Below are 17,393 nucleotides of genomic sequence, written 5' to 3'. Positions count from 1 at the left end.
CAACTCATTAATTTTTAAATTTATTTCGCACATAGTGACACGAAAATTGGAAAATCTGCGATCGCAGTTGCAACAGCTGCTTAGCAATTTACAGCGATGGTGAACAGCGGGTAAAGCGAAAATGCGAAATTCATTTTCGTATTTTACGAGGTCGTTACGTGCGCGCGCCCGGCGCCATTTCGATCTCGGCGGAACGAACTTAATCGAACATAAAAATTCCGTCACACTCCGAGACGAGGAAGAGAGAAAGAGAGAGACAAGCGATCATCGAACGATGAACGACATTGAGTTGATATTCTCGAATGCTTCGTTTTCTTAAATTTCTGCTTTATTGCGACGTACCGATATCTCGAATTTTACGACACGAAAAATTGCTGGATTTCTCGGGGCGCTAAATCTCGTTATTATCTGCCTCCGTGGTTTTAAAAGTGAGTTCGGGTCGTTCCGAAGTTAAAAGTTTGTCACCGCGGAATTCGCACATCTTATCGCGATTTTTGTTTTATGGCGTGATGTATCCGATTATGAGCGCGAATTATTATTTCCTGATAAAATGTTATGTTGGCACCAATGGCGTTAATGTAATACGAATGTAAAATGAAAATTGCATTTTTTTCATTTATCGCGTCTGGGATATTTAGCAGATATTTAGCAGAATACTGATAATATTATTTCTTGTTTAAAAAGTTTAGAGTTAATTTTTCCTGATATTTCTGGTGAAAGATAATCGACCTTCAATATTCTACTTTGTTTGGCCGATAGATTTCTCTTCACAACGTCGCTATGAATAGAAAACAGGAACGAAGTTCAGTCTAGACACCCGGAAAAATTAAACGCAAACGAGGCTGACGACTGTACAACGCGATGTTAATGTCTCATACGTATGTCGCGCCGAGATAACATGGGTAAACAGGAATTCTACCTCCTCGACGCTGGCAGATTAATTCGCTCATTAATTTATGCGCCTGCGATGCTGCAATCGCGCTCCATTAACGATCGTTCTTTTAATAACTTCACGATGATTCGCTCATCGTCCAAGTTACACAAGAACCATGTATGTATAATGAAGAAGTATGTAGTTCTCAATGCAGAAAATATTTGATTCAAAATATGTTTAATTGAATTTCTCTACGTACAGATAGGAGAGGATAATGTATGAAAAATTATCATATTGTGTCTTGAAACTCAAATGTAATTTAAAAATATTTTTAGTGAGAAAAATCCGTTTTTTAAATTTAATATAAAACAAATTAGAAATTGTATATGTATATACAAATAAGAGAATTTAATTTCTTACTATAATAAATTTCTTTACTTTTTTCTTTAAATTATTAACTCTTCAGAATTTCATGGAAATATATATATAATTACATCATACATTTTTTTAAATTAATAAATTTTACAAATTGAATTTGCCAGTTTCTCTCTTTTTTAAAAAATTTTTTTTGATGATAACTTTTATCATAGTTACTGAGAAAGAAATATATAAGGAAATATATATATCTACCCAGGCGAATGTAATATAAGGAAAAGAGGGATTAACGTACCGTATCGAACTCAAATCAAAAGTCTAGCCGAAGGTTCTCGAGGAGTTCGAAAGAAGAAGCGAGGAAGCTTCTCGCGCCCGGGAACAGTTGTCCCGCGTTTCTAGAAACGAAAGTGCCGAAGCGAACGTGATTGTTTCAAGAATGCTTCCGCGTCTGGAATGAAGCGTGAAAGATTGTCTTCGGCGAACTCCACTGTCAAAAGATCACTGTTGGAGTCTCTCGCGAGAAGAAGACCATTTTTCGCCCGAGTCGAGAGGGCCGTCCATCCTCCCGCCAAGTTTATTTTCGCCTGTCGCTAAGTTTTATCAGCGAGATATATTTCGCACGCGATACATTTTAACGGGCTATCGGCGCATTCTTCGCTTCGTCATGCCGTTCCCTCTCTCTCCCTTTCTCTCTCTTTCTTCGTCTCTATCGTATAACTCTTATCGGTGCACTCTTTTTCCACGTTTTCCTCACAAAGAGAACGAGCGGGAGGAAAAGAGAGGGAGATGGAAAAAAAGAGAGAAAAAGGAAAAGCCTGTATCGGATATCGGCGCGGCGTGGCGCGAGACGCGTCTCGCGCCGCGTTCGATAAATCATTCCGATATAGGCATAAAGTTTCGCCGGTGTGTCGATTCACGTCGGAGCCCATTGTAAAGCTGTAAAAAGAACGGCCGTAACAATTTTTTATTCGCGCACGTTGTTTCCACGCGTCTCCCTGCCGCGCCGCGCCGTCGCGGTCTTTCGGAGGCGGAGATCTTCGGAGTCATTCGCGTGCACCTGTCCTGCCCATTAATTCCCGCTTTTACGAGCGCGCACCCTCGTAAAAGGCGGATGATCGATATTTCACTTCGTGTATTTGTTCCCTCGCGACTTTTTTAGCCGACCTTAATTGACGTCGCGGTGAAACAGCGTTACCGCCTCGCACGCCTTCGTCCGGATTCTCGTCGTTATTGGGTCGGATCGTAAACGTTACGGGTGCAGTATCGATGTTCTGAATTTTTACGCGACGCGTTCAAATTTAATTAAACGTTACTAATAACGGTTCAGTTTTGATTACTCTTTGCTGCTCCATTAAGACGTATATATTAGGAAATATATGTATTGCCATTGCGAAGTGACTGTGCATCGCGATAAGAAATAATCGTCCACACTGTAATACCGAAAGATTATGGACTCGTACGTTGATAACGCCGATGTAAAATCCGACGAAATCCGGGATAATCGATAGTAATGTCGACGACATAGAGCAACGCAGCGTGGTGCAACGGAATTTACCGTGCGAACGGCTCCATCGAGGTTCCATGCCGGATTACACGAGTTTTCGGATCGCGATAAGCGGTGAAACAGCGAGTAAGTTTATTCTACGCCGCGCGTCGTTCTTTTCCTCTTTATTTGACATAAACGACTTTTCTCTCTTCAATTTTCATTACGTCGCACGTCATGAAAATTCTGCGGTCTCACTTAACGTTGTTTCCAGAATTAAACCTCGAACTCTTACCTCACTCCATAGATAATATAATTTCAGATTTATAGTTTTTTTGCATTTTTACTAACAAAGCTATTAGTAGCTCTACTGAGATCGAGAAATCAAAACACTTTAATCTGTTAAAAAATTATATAGAATATTATTTGAAGCAAAATTACTATTAAATTACTATTAAAATTTTAAACATATATATTGATCGAAGTAATTTCTAAGAAAATAAAAATTTAAGTTAGTTTTATTCGTGACAAATGCATCGAATGGCTGATATGTTTTTGCAAAATTTGTTTTGCAAATTGCAACCTTATTAACTTCATGTAATTTTTTTATGTACAAGTAAAGAAACTAATGAAAATGCTTACAAACTATAAATGACTTATGTTTTCAATAACAGCCATTTTTTGTTGACATTATATCGAGATTGTATCTCCTTAAATTATCACTACAGGATACTTAAATAAACGAGTATTGTAACTTTCTACTTGTTCGACATGTTCAAATGGAAAGTAATGTTATCCTTTTGTTTGCCATTTAACTGAAAATGAAAATACGAAATGATAAATGTTTCTCAAGACGATCTTAATTTGCATTAAAGTTCTGGCGGTTCGACGGTGCAGTTATGTAACGCTGGTGCCATTAGCCTAATTTCATAATGCGAATACCGCAGGGACCTTAGGAACTCTCGCGCTGCAGAGCGGAACCGTTCTCTCCAAGGATACGCTGAACTCTCCGTGACGATTCGCTGTCGAGCACGAAGCCAGTTAATTATACATACGCGTGTTAAGTCCTCCTTGACGCGAAACATTACTCCTAGTATTCTCCACGTCCGTGTACACGTATAAAATAGAGTTAATAATATATAAACTTTACAATATACGCTTCTTGTCGTCTCCGACACGTCAACGGCAAGTATTTTGTCACACAAATCTGAATTACAAACCATAATTTTACAATACAACGTGTTATTTAATCCTTTTAGTATTATAGGCTTTTCGCGTCGCGGTATAACAAAATGTTCAATATTTTGAAATAGTGGTGAATATGTTTTATTGACCCATCGTGGATGATTCTTTATTTCGCTTCATACACGTTTGTTCAAATCCCCATAATTCAACAGAAAAATTGTATTTTTTTAATTTCATGCGTGAAATAATATTTCCCTGTATAAAAGATTACATCTTTTGTACAGAAAAATGCGATTTTTTCTACATTGTATATATTGAACAAAAAATTATTAACTTTCGAACATCATTGAATTCACAAGTCAATTTCGTTCGAAATCGGAAAGGTGATTAGTTTTGTGTGGAATCGCAGCTTTTATTCTAGAAAATTATAGACGAGAATATACTTTTTCATCTGCGTGAATGCATGGGACACTGCTTTGAAGTTCGCTCTGCAAAAAAATATATATGCTTTTATCACGATTCGAATCACTGTCGATCACCAACTCGTCAACCCTTTTATTCATTACGGAGAGCGGATTCCATTTGACTTATAACGGAAATTGTCAGCGAGCGATATTTGTCGCAGACCAAGTGTATCGCAGAGTAAAAATCGATCTCGAATTGATCGAAAGAATTATCGGTAAAAAAAAGTAACGCGGCAGAGACGGGACACCCCCCCCCCCCCCCCATACAGCGCAATTTTTGTCAAGAAGCTTGATCGCGGTTTTTGCGGCTCAACGGTATCTACCGACGTGGCAAAAACCGTCGCGGCGGTAACTTTCGGGACGCCGTCGCCGTCTCTTTTCATCCGACTGCACATCGCGACGTGTTTGCCAAGCCTCGGCCTTTCCCGTCTTTCGCCTTTTTGGCGCGTGTTTACTTCTCGGTCGTGGCGGCGTCCGATCGGATTATGCTGCCGGCGTATCCGGCGGAATCGACGACCGAAACGGACGGGGGAGGTCGACGGGCACCGTGTCGGGAGCGTTTTCGAGGGATAAGTTTGCGCGAAACCGCACGTGGGGCCGCCGGGCAGCGCGCACCGGAGAGAGAGAGAGAGAGAGAGAGAGAGAGGAAATGCTTTTGGTTTATTAGCATGCCAACAAGTTAAACCGACGAGCCGACGACCCGCGTCGCGACGAGCGGTCCCGGCGCCTCCACTGAAAGCCAGATAATTGCATGTAGAAGCATCAACGACCGCCTACAGGGCGCGTTAACGCTCCTGAAAGCGGACCATCCCTAACATTTGCGTGGTCCGTAATGAACGCCTCGGTCCAACGTGATCAGTATCGCTTCGTGCGATCGCTCTTTTACGGCGGAATACGAGAAGCGCGAAGAGGGCGATCTAGATTTATGAAATTAATCAGTGCCACCTCCCGACTTGAAGGAACATACGAGCGTTTGCATTTTAATGCAGCGTCTCGTTTTAAACTTTGTTAGACGTTGCACAATTAAGAAATTCTTTTTGTTTTTAAGTAAATACTTTTTCAATACGCAACGCATTGTCGCCCTAACAGAAATTAATATCGGCTATTAATTTTACTTAGGATTACAATAAGATCGATTTGATTTTCCAACGTTTTGTCTGAGAAAGTTGTACGTATTCCAATCGACCTGGCAAATAGAGATATGGTGCTCTGCACCGGCAATTCAATACATTTCTGCTGGACAGAAATCTGGATAGCGCGCCGTAATTTCCGCAGCTTCAACTTGTACCTTAGGCAGTCAGAATCGAATAGAATCGTGCGGTCGCGCGGCAACGACCAAGTTCCGTCCGTCGTTAAAGGAAACTCGCGGCAAATTCGGCAGCCCGAAGTCTGTTTAAATCGTGAAATTATTGCCGCCGAAGGTCATCACCAGCAAACCAACTTCTAGGCAAATCGGATTGGAGCCAAATACCCAGTGCGGCCTTCAAATTATATTATATCGAAATTAACCGGCGGTAATTAAAACCTGCGCTAAATGAAATCGTCTGTGTGTGTTTTGTGAATTTACTTTAATTTCTTCGACGTTCTTAATTTTATGCATAATTTTATTACATACACAAATATGTTATTTACACATTATGTTATTTATACGGTATCATCACACATGCATCATGATTTTATCGGAAATTTTTATTTTTTCAATTTATTACATCTTCATCTATTTGCGTGTTAGCTTTTTACTTATTTATAAGCTTATTTGCTTGTAAAATGATTTGCAAGCAAACTTTGTTGGCTTGAAATCTCTGAAGTTAAATGCCTTCACCTCAATCCTTTCGTTACGAAAATACGAAATGTTTAGTTACTTAGCCGGGGAAGTTCTTAAGTGTGTACAAAGTTTTACCAAAGTAGAAAATTTCAGTATTGGAAGCTTTCGTCCTTAACCAAGTACAACAACTGATTTATAGTCTGCTTATAACTTTATTTTTACGAGACAACTTCAAAGTAACCGTATCTACTTTTCCGTCACGGCAGCAGAGTTCTTTGCCTACCACAAGAAGAATTTGCTTTAATTTAATCAAAAAATTCCAAATTTCATTTATTTTCAACATAACAATTAATATCCCGAATTCTTGCAAATGTTATTGCAATTATCTGTAGAATAGGCTCTTTTAATTGCGCGCACCCGAAGAATATTATTGAAAATGTGATCAATTGATATGCTACAAATTTTTTGAAGCATTAAATTAACTGATAATGAAATATTTTATAAATCAATCAATTAAAAGAAAACATTTGTAGCGTCACCTTGACCTAAATCTATCTTACCATCTTGGCACGCTGACGATTACAATAACGCGAAGCACTGTTAAATTAATCGACATACGCATTTCCAGCACCCGGAGCGCCTTTACTGATCCCTGAGGAGTGTAGCGCCGAGAACAACAGTGTCACCGTTGCCTGGCAGCCGCCACCTGGACACGGAATTATGGGATGCGCCGGACAGAGGGGCCCCGCCATCGAGGGATACCTCTTGGAGCTGGACGACGGCTGCGGCGGGGAGTTCAGGGTGAGTAAACATCCTCGCGTATATCCCGAAAAAAATACTTTCCCCCGTATGTGTCAGCGGGATAGAGAACGCTATCCCGGACACTAGGCTCGGCTCTCGAGGCTTTTCTCGAGATCGTCCGCGAATTCTTTGATGACACTTCACTCGTCGGACCCTCCGTCGTCGCTTTGCTAACGTGACGTCCGGTTCCGGTGTCTCTTCGACCGCGCTCTTCTTCTTTAGTCGTATCATCTCGCGACGACGGCGACACGACTTTGTCCAACAACAATGGGACACTTCGACGTTCTCACGATGTCTTTCGTAGAATTGTTCTCCTATCCGGCGCGGACAAGATGATACTGAGAGAGAAAACGAGAGGGGAGAGAGAGAGAGAGAGAGAGGCCCGCTGACATTAAATAATATTTGTTGTCTGTTATTTTTCTCTCAAGAGTATTTTTTTTCAGACTTTCCTTTTATAGTGAGGTAACATAGACTCAAGGAGAATTTACTGTACTTTTAGTGAAATTTAATTAAATGTTAAAATTTTGTTCGAAAATCTTGTGAAGGAAACTCCTCAGTTTTCTCTCATACCATAGTAATAATTTTTTCCAAGTATTTCATAACTTCTCTTCTTAATTCTATTTTAAAGGAAATTGAATTAGAAGGAGAAATTACGATATCTACAATTAAAAAAAAAATACTAACTGTTATATGAAAATTATATAATGATTTTTAATAATTTAATAAATTTAATACTAAACGTAATTGAAAATGTAATGATATGTAATTTTATTGGACGTGATGCCAACGGGACCGTCCTTCAATTTTGTCTCGAAAAGTTAAGACGAGCGCGTTTCCTCGTGCTCGAGCAAAAGGAAGTTACTGCGCATGGCGTAAAAATAGTAAAAAAAAGGGAATGAGTTGTACGAACGTGGTAGGAAACTCTAAAGGATTCGCTGTGAACGTTGAACTAAACGTGACGATGTAACCCGAGGGAAAAGAGATGTAAGTTTGTCTGTGAAATGTATTTGTTAAAATTCTACAGCAGCTTTCTTCTCGACACATTTTTTTAAATTTTTAGTTAAATTGTACGTGTGTAAAATTGTTTGCCGGGATTCTTTAGAGACTGAAAATACCCTCTTGATCTTTCCGATTTAACCGTCGTTATTTTGTTGATTTGAGAAAAATCTCTTGGAAACCTTTGATATTATCGTAGCAGATGTTTGTTACTATTTCTGAATTACAACTTACACACAAGAATGACCGTATGATTACGTAATTTTATTCCAATTTTAATACCATCGTTTAACTGTTTCATATCCTATAGAATAATATATATTACGTGCACTGTATGCACTAACATCAAAATGAATCTTATAGGCGGGCCAATTTCCGGATACGAGCGTTTAATAAAACCGTGCGAGAGGACGAGACGTACAAAGCCCGCTTTTCAATTTACCGAAGGATAATACCGGCTATCGGCGTGACATCGACGCGCAAAGGGGATCAGAAAAAACGTCAGGATCATAAAACCCATCTTTGTTGAGAATTTGTCCCGCGCGCGGCGAAATGAATATTGATGCCGATCATCCGTAAAGTTTATTTTTTTCTCATAGATAGAGTTTTTTGTTACCAGTCGTATCGGGACGAATCACTCGCGCGCATATACTACCCTTCGTAAAGGGTCGGGGCTACATATCCATTCGGGGCGCGTTTCCGAACCGGCGAGGTCGTTCGTCGCATTTATTCTCGGACCTCGAGTCTCTCTACTCGGCCGAACTCGAAACGCCGTCTTCCGCGTTTTATTGATCGTAAACGCGAGTGGCAGCGGGGCACTCTGAAAGGTGGTAACGATTACGGCTAATAATTCAGCCTAAATAGCGCGCGTGAGCCGCGACATAAAAGTCGGGATTAAAAGGCAGCCTCGCGGAGCGAATTCGTGGCGCGCGAGTTTGAAAAATTTGGAGATTAGCATGCCGAATAAAGGCGGCTTAATGCGCTACATTAATCTATTTGCACCGTTCTAAGTGGGCGATAATTATCTCTAATTGTTTGATAAAGAAATTATACGCAGTTTATAAGGGTTTAAATTCAAATCTTTTTTCTCAAGTTTATGGGAAAAGGGTGTACTTTTGATCAATATATAAAAATGCGTATAAAATAAGTAAAAATAACTTCTTATATATATAAATTATATATATATATATTCTTTATTATTAAAATTGTAGATTATGAAATATTTTGGTAATCAAATTTCTAAGTATATTTTTTTACTTTTTTACAAATATCCAGTAGAAAATTTTACAAGAAAATGAACTACGAATAAAAGGAACACCATCTTCTTTTATGTGAATTAAGAAACAATTTGTGAACTAGGATTCTTTTTCCGGTAAATGAAGATTCGGTATTGAGAGCGTTAATTGAAGTCCATAACTCCAAGATTCCGGACTTACACGTGAGAAATGAGCGATCCTCTCGAGCGATGGCAATTATTAATTGCTCCCAGCGATATCGTCCCGTTCATTAGAAGTTTTTATCAAATGACGGCAGTTCGAACCGTCGTTTGCCACATAATCCACGATATTAATGTCAGGTAATTTACCGGTGGTCGTAGAGCTTCATAGGGTTTTGTCTTCCGCCAGCGCAAAGGAAAATAAAAGAGAGAATGGTATTATATAAAGCTTTAAACATTTTTACATGAATTATTTCAATATTAGTGGATTTAATTCTTTCAAATATTTGCGAGCTACGTGAATGTGACATAAAATAAAATACGTATATATAATATAAGTTAAAAAAATATATGAATTAAACATGTGTAAAGAGAAAGATTTCGTTTCTCGTTAATATCGCAATATGAATGTCAATTTCATATAAATCTCATTGAATTAAATTTCATATTTATGGCGATGCATCATTAAAGTAATTTTATTATCGGATTCTATTAATTTTTTTCGTCTTTCATGAAGATTTTATCCTTTAAATCCTCGCACGCAGGAATACAATGTTGAATTCGCAGCAAAATCGAGAACAGCATGTACATACATCGCGCGCAGCGTATGAATTCCCGTTCGCACAAACGTGCTTTAGCTCGGGCTTGTAAATCGCGCGTCTAAATTTTCATGCTTTGTTAATAATGCACTCGGCGCGGCGGTGTTGCGATATGGCGCTCGTTAACGAAGGGAGCGATACCGCGAATATAAATCGTCCTCGTTGCCGGCGCTCTCCTCGTCCTTTCTGCCGCTCCTCGTCCGACCTATCGTCCTCTTGGCGGCCATCGGGATAACACGGTCCATCCTCCTCCTTTTAATATTTAAATCGAGCTCGTTCGCGCGGCACGATGCCTCTGGTTTCCGTTTCCGCGCTGTCGCGCCTCGAACTCGCAGCAGGGGGCTCGCGAGGGCTTCTTTGACGAATAAGGAATAGATTTGTCGGAAGATTCATGCTAGTTCGGAATTAATTCTCTTTGCACAGTGTGATTTTATTTGAAGAGATGGCCTCAAGATATGCAAAAATTTAATTCGAATAAGAAGGGCGAAAACTTTTGCAAACTTCGAAAACTCTAGCAAATATTATTGTAGTAGTTTTCTATTATTAGTTTTGTAAGTATTATAGATTTTTATATATTTAAAGTGAATTGGTAATCGTATTTTTTATGTCAAGATACTCACATGCATAATGAACAATAAAAATAGTGTCAAAAGTGATAACGTTGAAAAATTATTTGTATCATATATTTTATCGATCTTTTTTCACGAACTTTTTATTTTGATGTCGAATCTAATAACGTGTCTCAAGCTTGTTTATCTGTCGGCCGACCAATTGATGCTATCTTGACGTTTCTTCCAGCAAAGTCGTACATGACAGGTAAACTTTGCTCTTTATCCACAATTCTCGTTTATCTACCAGTTGTATGGACAATGTCAATATTCGCTTGCCACACAGTAAACGAGAATTCTCGAACCAAGTTGGATTCGACGTTTCAACTTGTTTCAGTCACTTCAGTCAATGTATGAAAGTTCAATGTATAAAAAGAATATTTGAGATTTTCATATTTCGATAAATTATTTGCTCTATTTTTAAGGATTTTTTATTTATTATTAGATAATTTATTGCATAGAAAGAATTTAACTATAACTATTATGATATAGAAACATGAAATATTATTACAGAATTTTATTCTATCAAGTATACTTTGAGTTTCCTGAAAAGTAGGGATTATGAAAAGTTAATATTCTCAAGATGTACGAACTATTTGAATAACGGATCGGATCAGATGAAATTTAATTTAATATGGATTTGAATTTCTTAGAGATTTGAATCATATTTAATGTAACTTCGTAGGATATAATCAATATTATTTTTCTTATATAGAGAAGTCTTTTTATGATTTATATATCAAAATTCTGCTCGACAGTAATAAGATTATTAATTAAAAATAGTTTTAATTCGATTTAGCGGTAAAAAAATTTCTTTAAAATATTTTTAATGTTATCTTTTTACTTCCACGAAAATTATTTTCTCTAGACTAATAGGATAGGTTATACGGCTACAATTGCAACCCGCAAATTCATTGGTGTCTCGTTTGAAATCTGATTCGCAGGAGGTGTACTGTGGCCGCGAGACCATTTGCACGGTAGACGGGCTACACTTCAACTCACTCTACAACGCCAGGGTGCGGGCCTTTAATAGCGCCGGTGAGGGCGAATACTCGGAGCTGATCGGCCTTCAGACCGCCGAGGGTGAGAGCTTTCTCCTTTTCTTTCTTTTTTTTTTCCTTCTCGGTTTTCTGGGCGAGAAGCGCGCGGAGGCCTCGGCTGGAAAATCGGCGTCGGTGTCGCGTGGAAGACGAACGATCGTAAGCGATGTCGATTTTCCAGCCATGCGTATTTCTTTTTTTTTCCGCGGCACGATCGCGTGATCGATGAGATAGACGATAGTCGCACAGAAATTGCCGCGATAGAATGCCCATCCGTGTGGCGTTTGCGGAATAATACGGGCGACAATTACAAATGACTCCGAGGAGATATTTTTACCTCCGCGTCAGTTTCGAGAGGAAACGTATTTTCCTCAAATTTCGTTATCACTAATTTGACGAACGGAAATGGTTAAATTATTTAGCACCGTATAGAATTAAATCTTCTTGTATAGATTAAATCGTATAGATTAAATCTATTTATAATTCTTGAATCGAACTAGTTTCGACAGAGCAAATTATTTGAAATGTGTAATTTAATCTAAAAAGTGTTGCTTATATTTTTAAACTAATTTTTTATTGCTGAATTTTAATCTCTTTTCGATATCTTTTTATACTTTTCTAAATGTAATATTAATATATAAAGATTGAGAGAGAAACTTCTTTCTTCTTTATATTGTCGAATCGGAACTTAATATTCGTTGGGTGCGAGCTCAGTGCTAAAGCTTCGAAAATCGCGTTATGTAAGAAATTCCATATCAAAGTTTTAAATTATTTAATGGACGCGGCGAAAGATAAAAACGTCCCGTTTTTTTTTTTTTTACACTCGGCCTTCGCAGTCGCGTCACGTCGACTTTTCATATCAAATTCTTAAATTATTTAGCCCGCACAGAAAATCAGATCCTCCCCTCCCATTTCTCCTTCCCATATTAAGATTCCACAATCCCGTCACGTCGTTATTAACATCGAGTGCGGCGGCGACGTCGAATTCCCAATAACCCGGCACTCGATAACCCAACGCCCGTGCCTGAACGTGTAGTTCGTTAAGCATGCTTGCGGATCCAGGTCCGCGGAATATTAATTGAAGCTGTACAGCGAAGCGATATATGTCCTATCTGGTCTCTCTCGCAGTGGCGTGGTTTTCGTGGGCCACCGGCGCGGCCGGCATACCGCAGGAGGTGTCCGTATCCGAGGACGCGATGAGCGCGTCCTGCGAGGGCTACGAGCACCGCGTCGTCCTCTCGAGCGTCGGCTTTTCGCGGGGCGTGCACTACTGGGAGCTGACCATAGATCGATACCACAGTGACACCGATCCGGCCTTCGGTATCGCTCGGGCCGACGTATCGCGCGATCAAATGCTGGGTAAGTTTCACCACCTATCGGGCCTCTTGCCGCCTCCACTTGTCCTCCGCGAAAAATATCGTGCGGTTTATCCTGCCCTGATGAAATATTCATGTGCCACCCGGTACACCCCCCCCGGAGATCCCCGGTTTGTACGGAAATTCGGAAGCGAGAGACGTCTGTACCGTTTTCCCCGCATATTCTTTCTCTTTTTTCTTTCTTTCTTTCTGTCCCTTTTTTCTCTGTCTCTTTGCCTTTGTTTTTATACATCGCTTCGGGCGAGAGAAAACGACGATCAAGAGATTCCGAGAGATCGCAAGGTGCGCGATCGCGGTTGTGCAACATGCTGGAAGAGGAGGATACTTTTAACCTTTGGAAACCGGGTCAATGTCCTTAGAACTGATGAAATACGACAATCGATCGCATGCTGTCTAATAAACACGGCGAGAATTTATGGAATAGAGTCTATAACAGTGTCACGTGCTTTTTCTTCTTGCAATCGTTTTAGAATTCATTATTCATCATATTAATGATGCTTTTAGTGACAATTACTTGTTTCACCTGTCCTAATTATTTTGCACGAAAAAATACATTAACCTGGGTATCTAAAAGATCATCTCCGCTATTATAATACTTCTGCTACTACTGATAAAGTTTAATATAATTTTTAAAACATAATAGCAAGCTGTAGGTTTGCTGAATCATCCAATCTATTTTTTTCCAGTCAGATCGTCCGCTTTGAAAGCGGCCAGGCCCACGTGCAATCTTGCGAATCATTTTGTCCACAGGTAAAGACGACAAAGGCTGGAGCATGTACATAGACCGACAGCGGTCGTGGTTCATGCACGGGGGTGGTCACGCACAGCGTACAGAAGGTGGGGTACAGCAGGGCTCGACCGTCGGGGTCCTCCTCGACCTGGACACCACGCACACGCTACGCTTCTTCGTCAACGATCAGCCACAGGGCGGCATCGCCTTCCGCGATCTCTACGGCGTCTTTTATCCGGCGATCAGTCTGAACCGCGGCGTAACCGTCACCCTTCACACCGCTCTCGATGTGCCGCGTCATCTTCTCGCACTTCACGAGGAGTATGTCAGCGATATGGTTCAGAGCTAGGGGTACCTTAACGTCCTCAAGAAAGGTCTGCCGCAGGAGATCGGCTCGCCTTTAGGCCCGACAATGTGCGCCACGGACAGGTGTAGGGACTTTGAGTCGAGCCAGCTGCTGGAAAAAATTGTCGAGGAGAGCCCGGTCGACGTTAACTGATGGGTAGATCTTTCGAATACGTTTAGATCAACCGATCGTAGTCCGTTTTCTATGATTCCGCTTTATACAAAGCGTTATGAAATAATATGTAAAAGCGCTCTGCCTGAAATCGCTCCGAGGTATCATAATGTTAAGGGCACTCCCGCGCAAAATTGTGCGGCGAAACGAAAACGGTTCGATCTCTCCAGGGACACAATATTTTCTTTCAAAATATTTTGTTTTATTTATTTAGAGGTACATATTTTTATGAAGTATTTTTCACGTAACTGTGGCACATATTTTGTGCCCTAACTTTGATATAAATAATAATAATAATAATAATAATAATATTATAAATAAGTGTGATTTTCTATTTATTACTGAGAAACCCGATGGTCCCTGGAGAGGCTAATTCAGCCTCGCGTTGTTTGTCTGAATACAAGCGGGCTTTACGAGGAATAACGATTCAACAGGTTCAGAAACTTTGGCAAGAAGGTTTCCGAGGGTGGCGCTAACCGTGAACCCTTTTGGATCCGCCTTGTTTGAGAAACTGAACTTAGAATCCAAACTCTAGTTAGGAAATCGAGATTTGTACTTTCCTATTGCGTCCGCACGAGCAATTATCGTGTTAAACGAAATCACCAATAATGTCAATCGAAGCGCATACGTTTCGAAATCACTCGTAGAGTGAAAAAGCTGCTTTATCCAGGAATTAATGAGACTGACATAACACTCACGCCAACGTCACGCAATCCATGAATAATATTTCCCGTTAGGAGGGTCACGAAAGCCAAGCTAAAACTCCCTCCGTCGGAAATCAGTCCATTTTCTATTAATACCGCACTCTATATTAAAAGCGGAGAAAAAGAGAATATTTTTTCCTACACGTTTCCTAAATTCGCTTTTCGAAGAAGTATCTCGACGAAGACTTAACGCACTTCCGAGGATCGGTTACTTCCAGACCTTCGGTCAATTAACTCGAGTTCCACGCCGATGCTGCTGTGATCCACAGAAGAAGACGTGGGAGAAATTACCGAACACTTAACCGAAGGTGGAAATGACCGGTCCTCGGAAGCAAGGAGACGTCCATTAGCAAATAGCCAAGTATCGTCGGCGAACAAACTTTGTTGAAGACCGTGTCGGAGTAGAAACGATCAATCGCTTCGTTCGAAAGATCGTATCGAGGGAGCCGAGGAATAAGAGAGAGGACACTCCTACATCTTAGGAATACATCACTCGATAGAAAGAGAGAGAGAGAGAGAGATGCACGAGCGAGAAATAGCATCTCGTCTGACGGCAACCTTTCTCAATATCCTCGACGGGGCAGTGGTTCTTGGTAACTTCTTACTCCGGGGAGAGTAGAGGTTGAGTCGGGGTGCGCGTGAAGAAGGACATACGGTATCGCGGAGAGGACCTCGAGTAGCCTTTCCCGCAGCGTGTCCCGGGTAGCCAGTTAAGAAAGTCGATGATCAGTCCCACCGGGCGGCATCTACCGCAGTTTTTGCCGATCGTGTAATTAACTCTTTCAGCACCAGCTACATAGCGTGAGTTTGCTTTTATTCACCTTGAAGGTAAGATATAGGACAATTTCTGAGAATTTTTTTTACATTTTCCATAATGACAATGTTTTTTTTATATTGCAAAAATAAAACTTTTGTAAGTAAAAAAATACTGTATTGTTTCGAGAAACGTTTTTTTCTCGGAAAATGCATTAAAAAAATTTGTAACATTTGACAAGTTACCTCAGAAATTATATTTGTTTATCTTTTTTTAAAATTTATTTGCCTAGACTCTACACTACTTTTTATTTATTTCTATTGCCTAGCAATTGAGTGAGCCTTCTTGTTGAAATCATTGTTTAGCAGTTCAATTCGATTTGGTGCTGAGACGGTTAATGACCGTGCGAAATCGCGAGCGTCGAGCTTCCGTCAGCATCGAATGCTGATGAGGCGCGATCGACGATGAGAAAGGAGACGAAGGATCGAAACCACGGTAAGGCCGATAATTATCCTATAGGACGGAGAACCGAAACCACGCTGACCGGACGGATTCTTCGTCCTGCTCGCGCGATCGACAGATCGCTCGATCGTCCACCCATTATCCATATCGACACACGTATAAGTGTAATCGCGTTGTAGGCGTTAAGCTCCATTAAAGCGTATAGATAGGTAAGGCGTATAAAACAATGCTGCCGCGGCTTTAGTGTACAATAATGAGTATACGTTTTTCTAGTCTTCAATAGAGACCCAATCGACCACATCTCTCCATTGCTCCAATCTTCACTCCGCCGTTTCTTCCCTTCCCTCTTCGCGTCCGCTGATCCAATCCCTCTGATTCTTTTTTTACGACTTTATATCTTGACAGTCAGGAGTCACAGGACACACTCGGTCTCCTTGTGCTCGCCGTTATATTTCGATGTAACGATAGCCCGGGAGCATTATTCTGCGCCGGGCGTCGTTCCTGCGAGCGCGCGCCTTTCGGTGCCATGTACATAAGTGTATATATACATATATACTATATCGATTATATATCGACTGTACCGCCGATGAATTTGCCGATTGTACCATTTACGACTGTATCGGATCAATAAAACGCAACGAAAACGCCCGTGCGACGTGCCATGCTCGTGTGACCCCTCGATTCTCCCCTTCGATTCGCTCTTCCCTTCCGGCGATGGATTAAGATATTCGGTGATTTTTTTTCGGAATATTAGAGTCAAAAATATTTCGTGACAAACGTTAAGTATTTTTTTAATGTTTTAAATATTAATATCTCTAATATTAATGTCTATATATATTTGATATGCGATTGTTCAGTTTTTTGAAACAAAAGTTCGTACTTTTTAAGTTTTGAAAAGAGAGACTCGCGAATTGATGCCCTTGTGCGATAATCCACCACTGTTCTCCTGCCTCTTTTCCTCCCTTCTTCTCTTCGCCGTTTTTCATTCATTTGATCTGAAACTTTCGCAACACCTCTTCAGGAAGTTCTCTCGCCGTTTCGCTGGCTCCCGCAAATTGCGACGAGTGGCCGAACGGCGGAGGAAAAGACCGGCGGAGAGCAGCGCAGTGCGCTACAGTCTGAGGATGGAAGAAGAAAAGAAGCAGGATGAGGGCGACGAGTGGTCCGAGAGGAAGAGAGTGCCCTGCTCGGCGAAGAAAGCACCTAACGCGGTCTGGGTGGGCCT

The 17,393-nt window shown here is 40.6% G+C and overlaps 1 protein-coding gene across 2 annotated transcripts in view; it reads left to right on the top strand.

The window, feature by feature from the left end:
• Positions 1 to 16,816, top strand: part of LOC105833195 (E3 ubiquitin-protein ligase TRIM9) — a 50,459-nt gene extending 33,643 nt beyond the window's left edge. For both annotated transcript variants that reach the window (XM_036290824.1, XM_036290823.1), the window contains 4 exons: positions 6,775 to 6,947; positions 11,530 to 11,668; positions 12,754 to 12,984; positions 13,752 to 16,816. In XM_036290824.1, coding sequence (XP_036146717.1) covers positions 6,775 to 6,947; positions 11,530 to 11,668; positions 12,754 to 12,984; positions 13,752 to 14,080 — 872 coding nt within the window. In that variant the 3' untranslated portion in view covers positions 14,081 to 16,816. The remainder of the gene's footprint in view (positions 1 to 6,774; positions 6,948 to 11,529; positions 11,669 to 12,753; positions 12,985 to 13,751) is intronic.
• The last annotated feature ends 577 nt before the right edge of the window (positions 16,817 to 17,393 follow it).

This window comes from Monomorium pharaonis, chromosome 8, assembly GCF_013373865.1.
Source record: "Monomorium pharaonis isolate MP-MQ-018 chromosome 8, ASM1337386v2, whole genome shotgun sequence".
Taxonomy (NCBI): domain Eukaryota; kingdom Metazoa; phylum Arthropoda; class Insecta; order Hymenoptera; family Formicidae; genus Monomorium; species Monomorium pharaonis.
The sequence above is the reverse complement of the archived record's forward strand: the minus strand, read 5'-3'. Positions and strand labels throughout refer to the sequence as shown.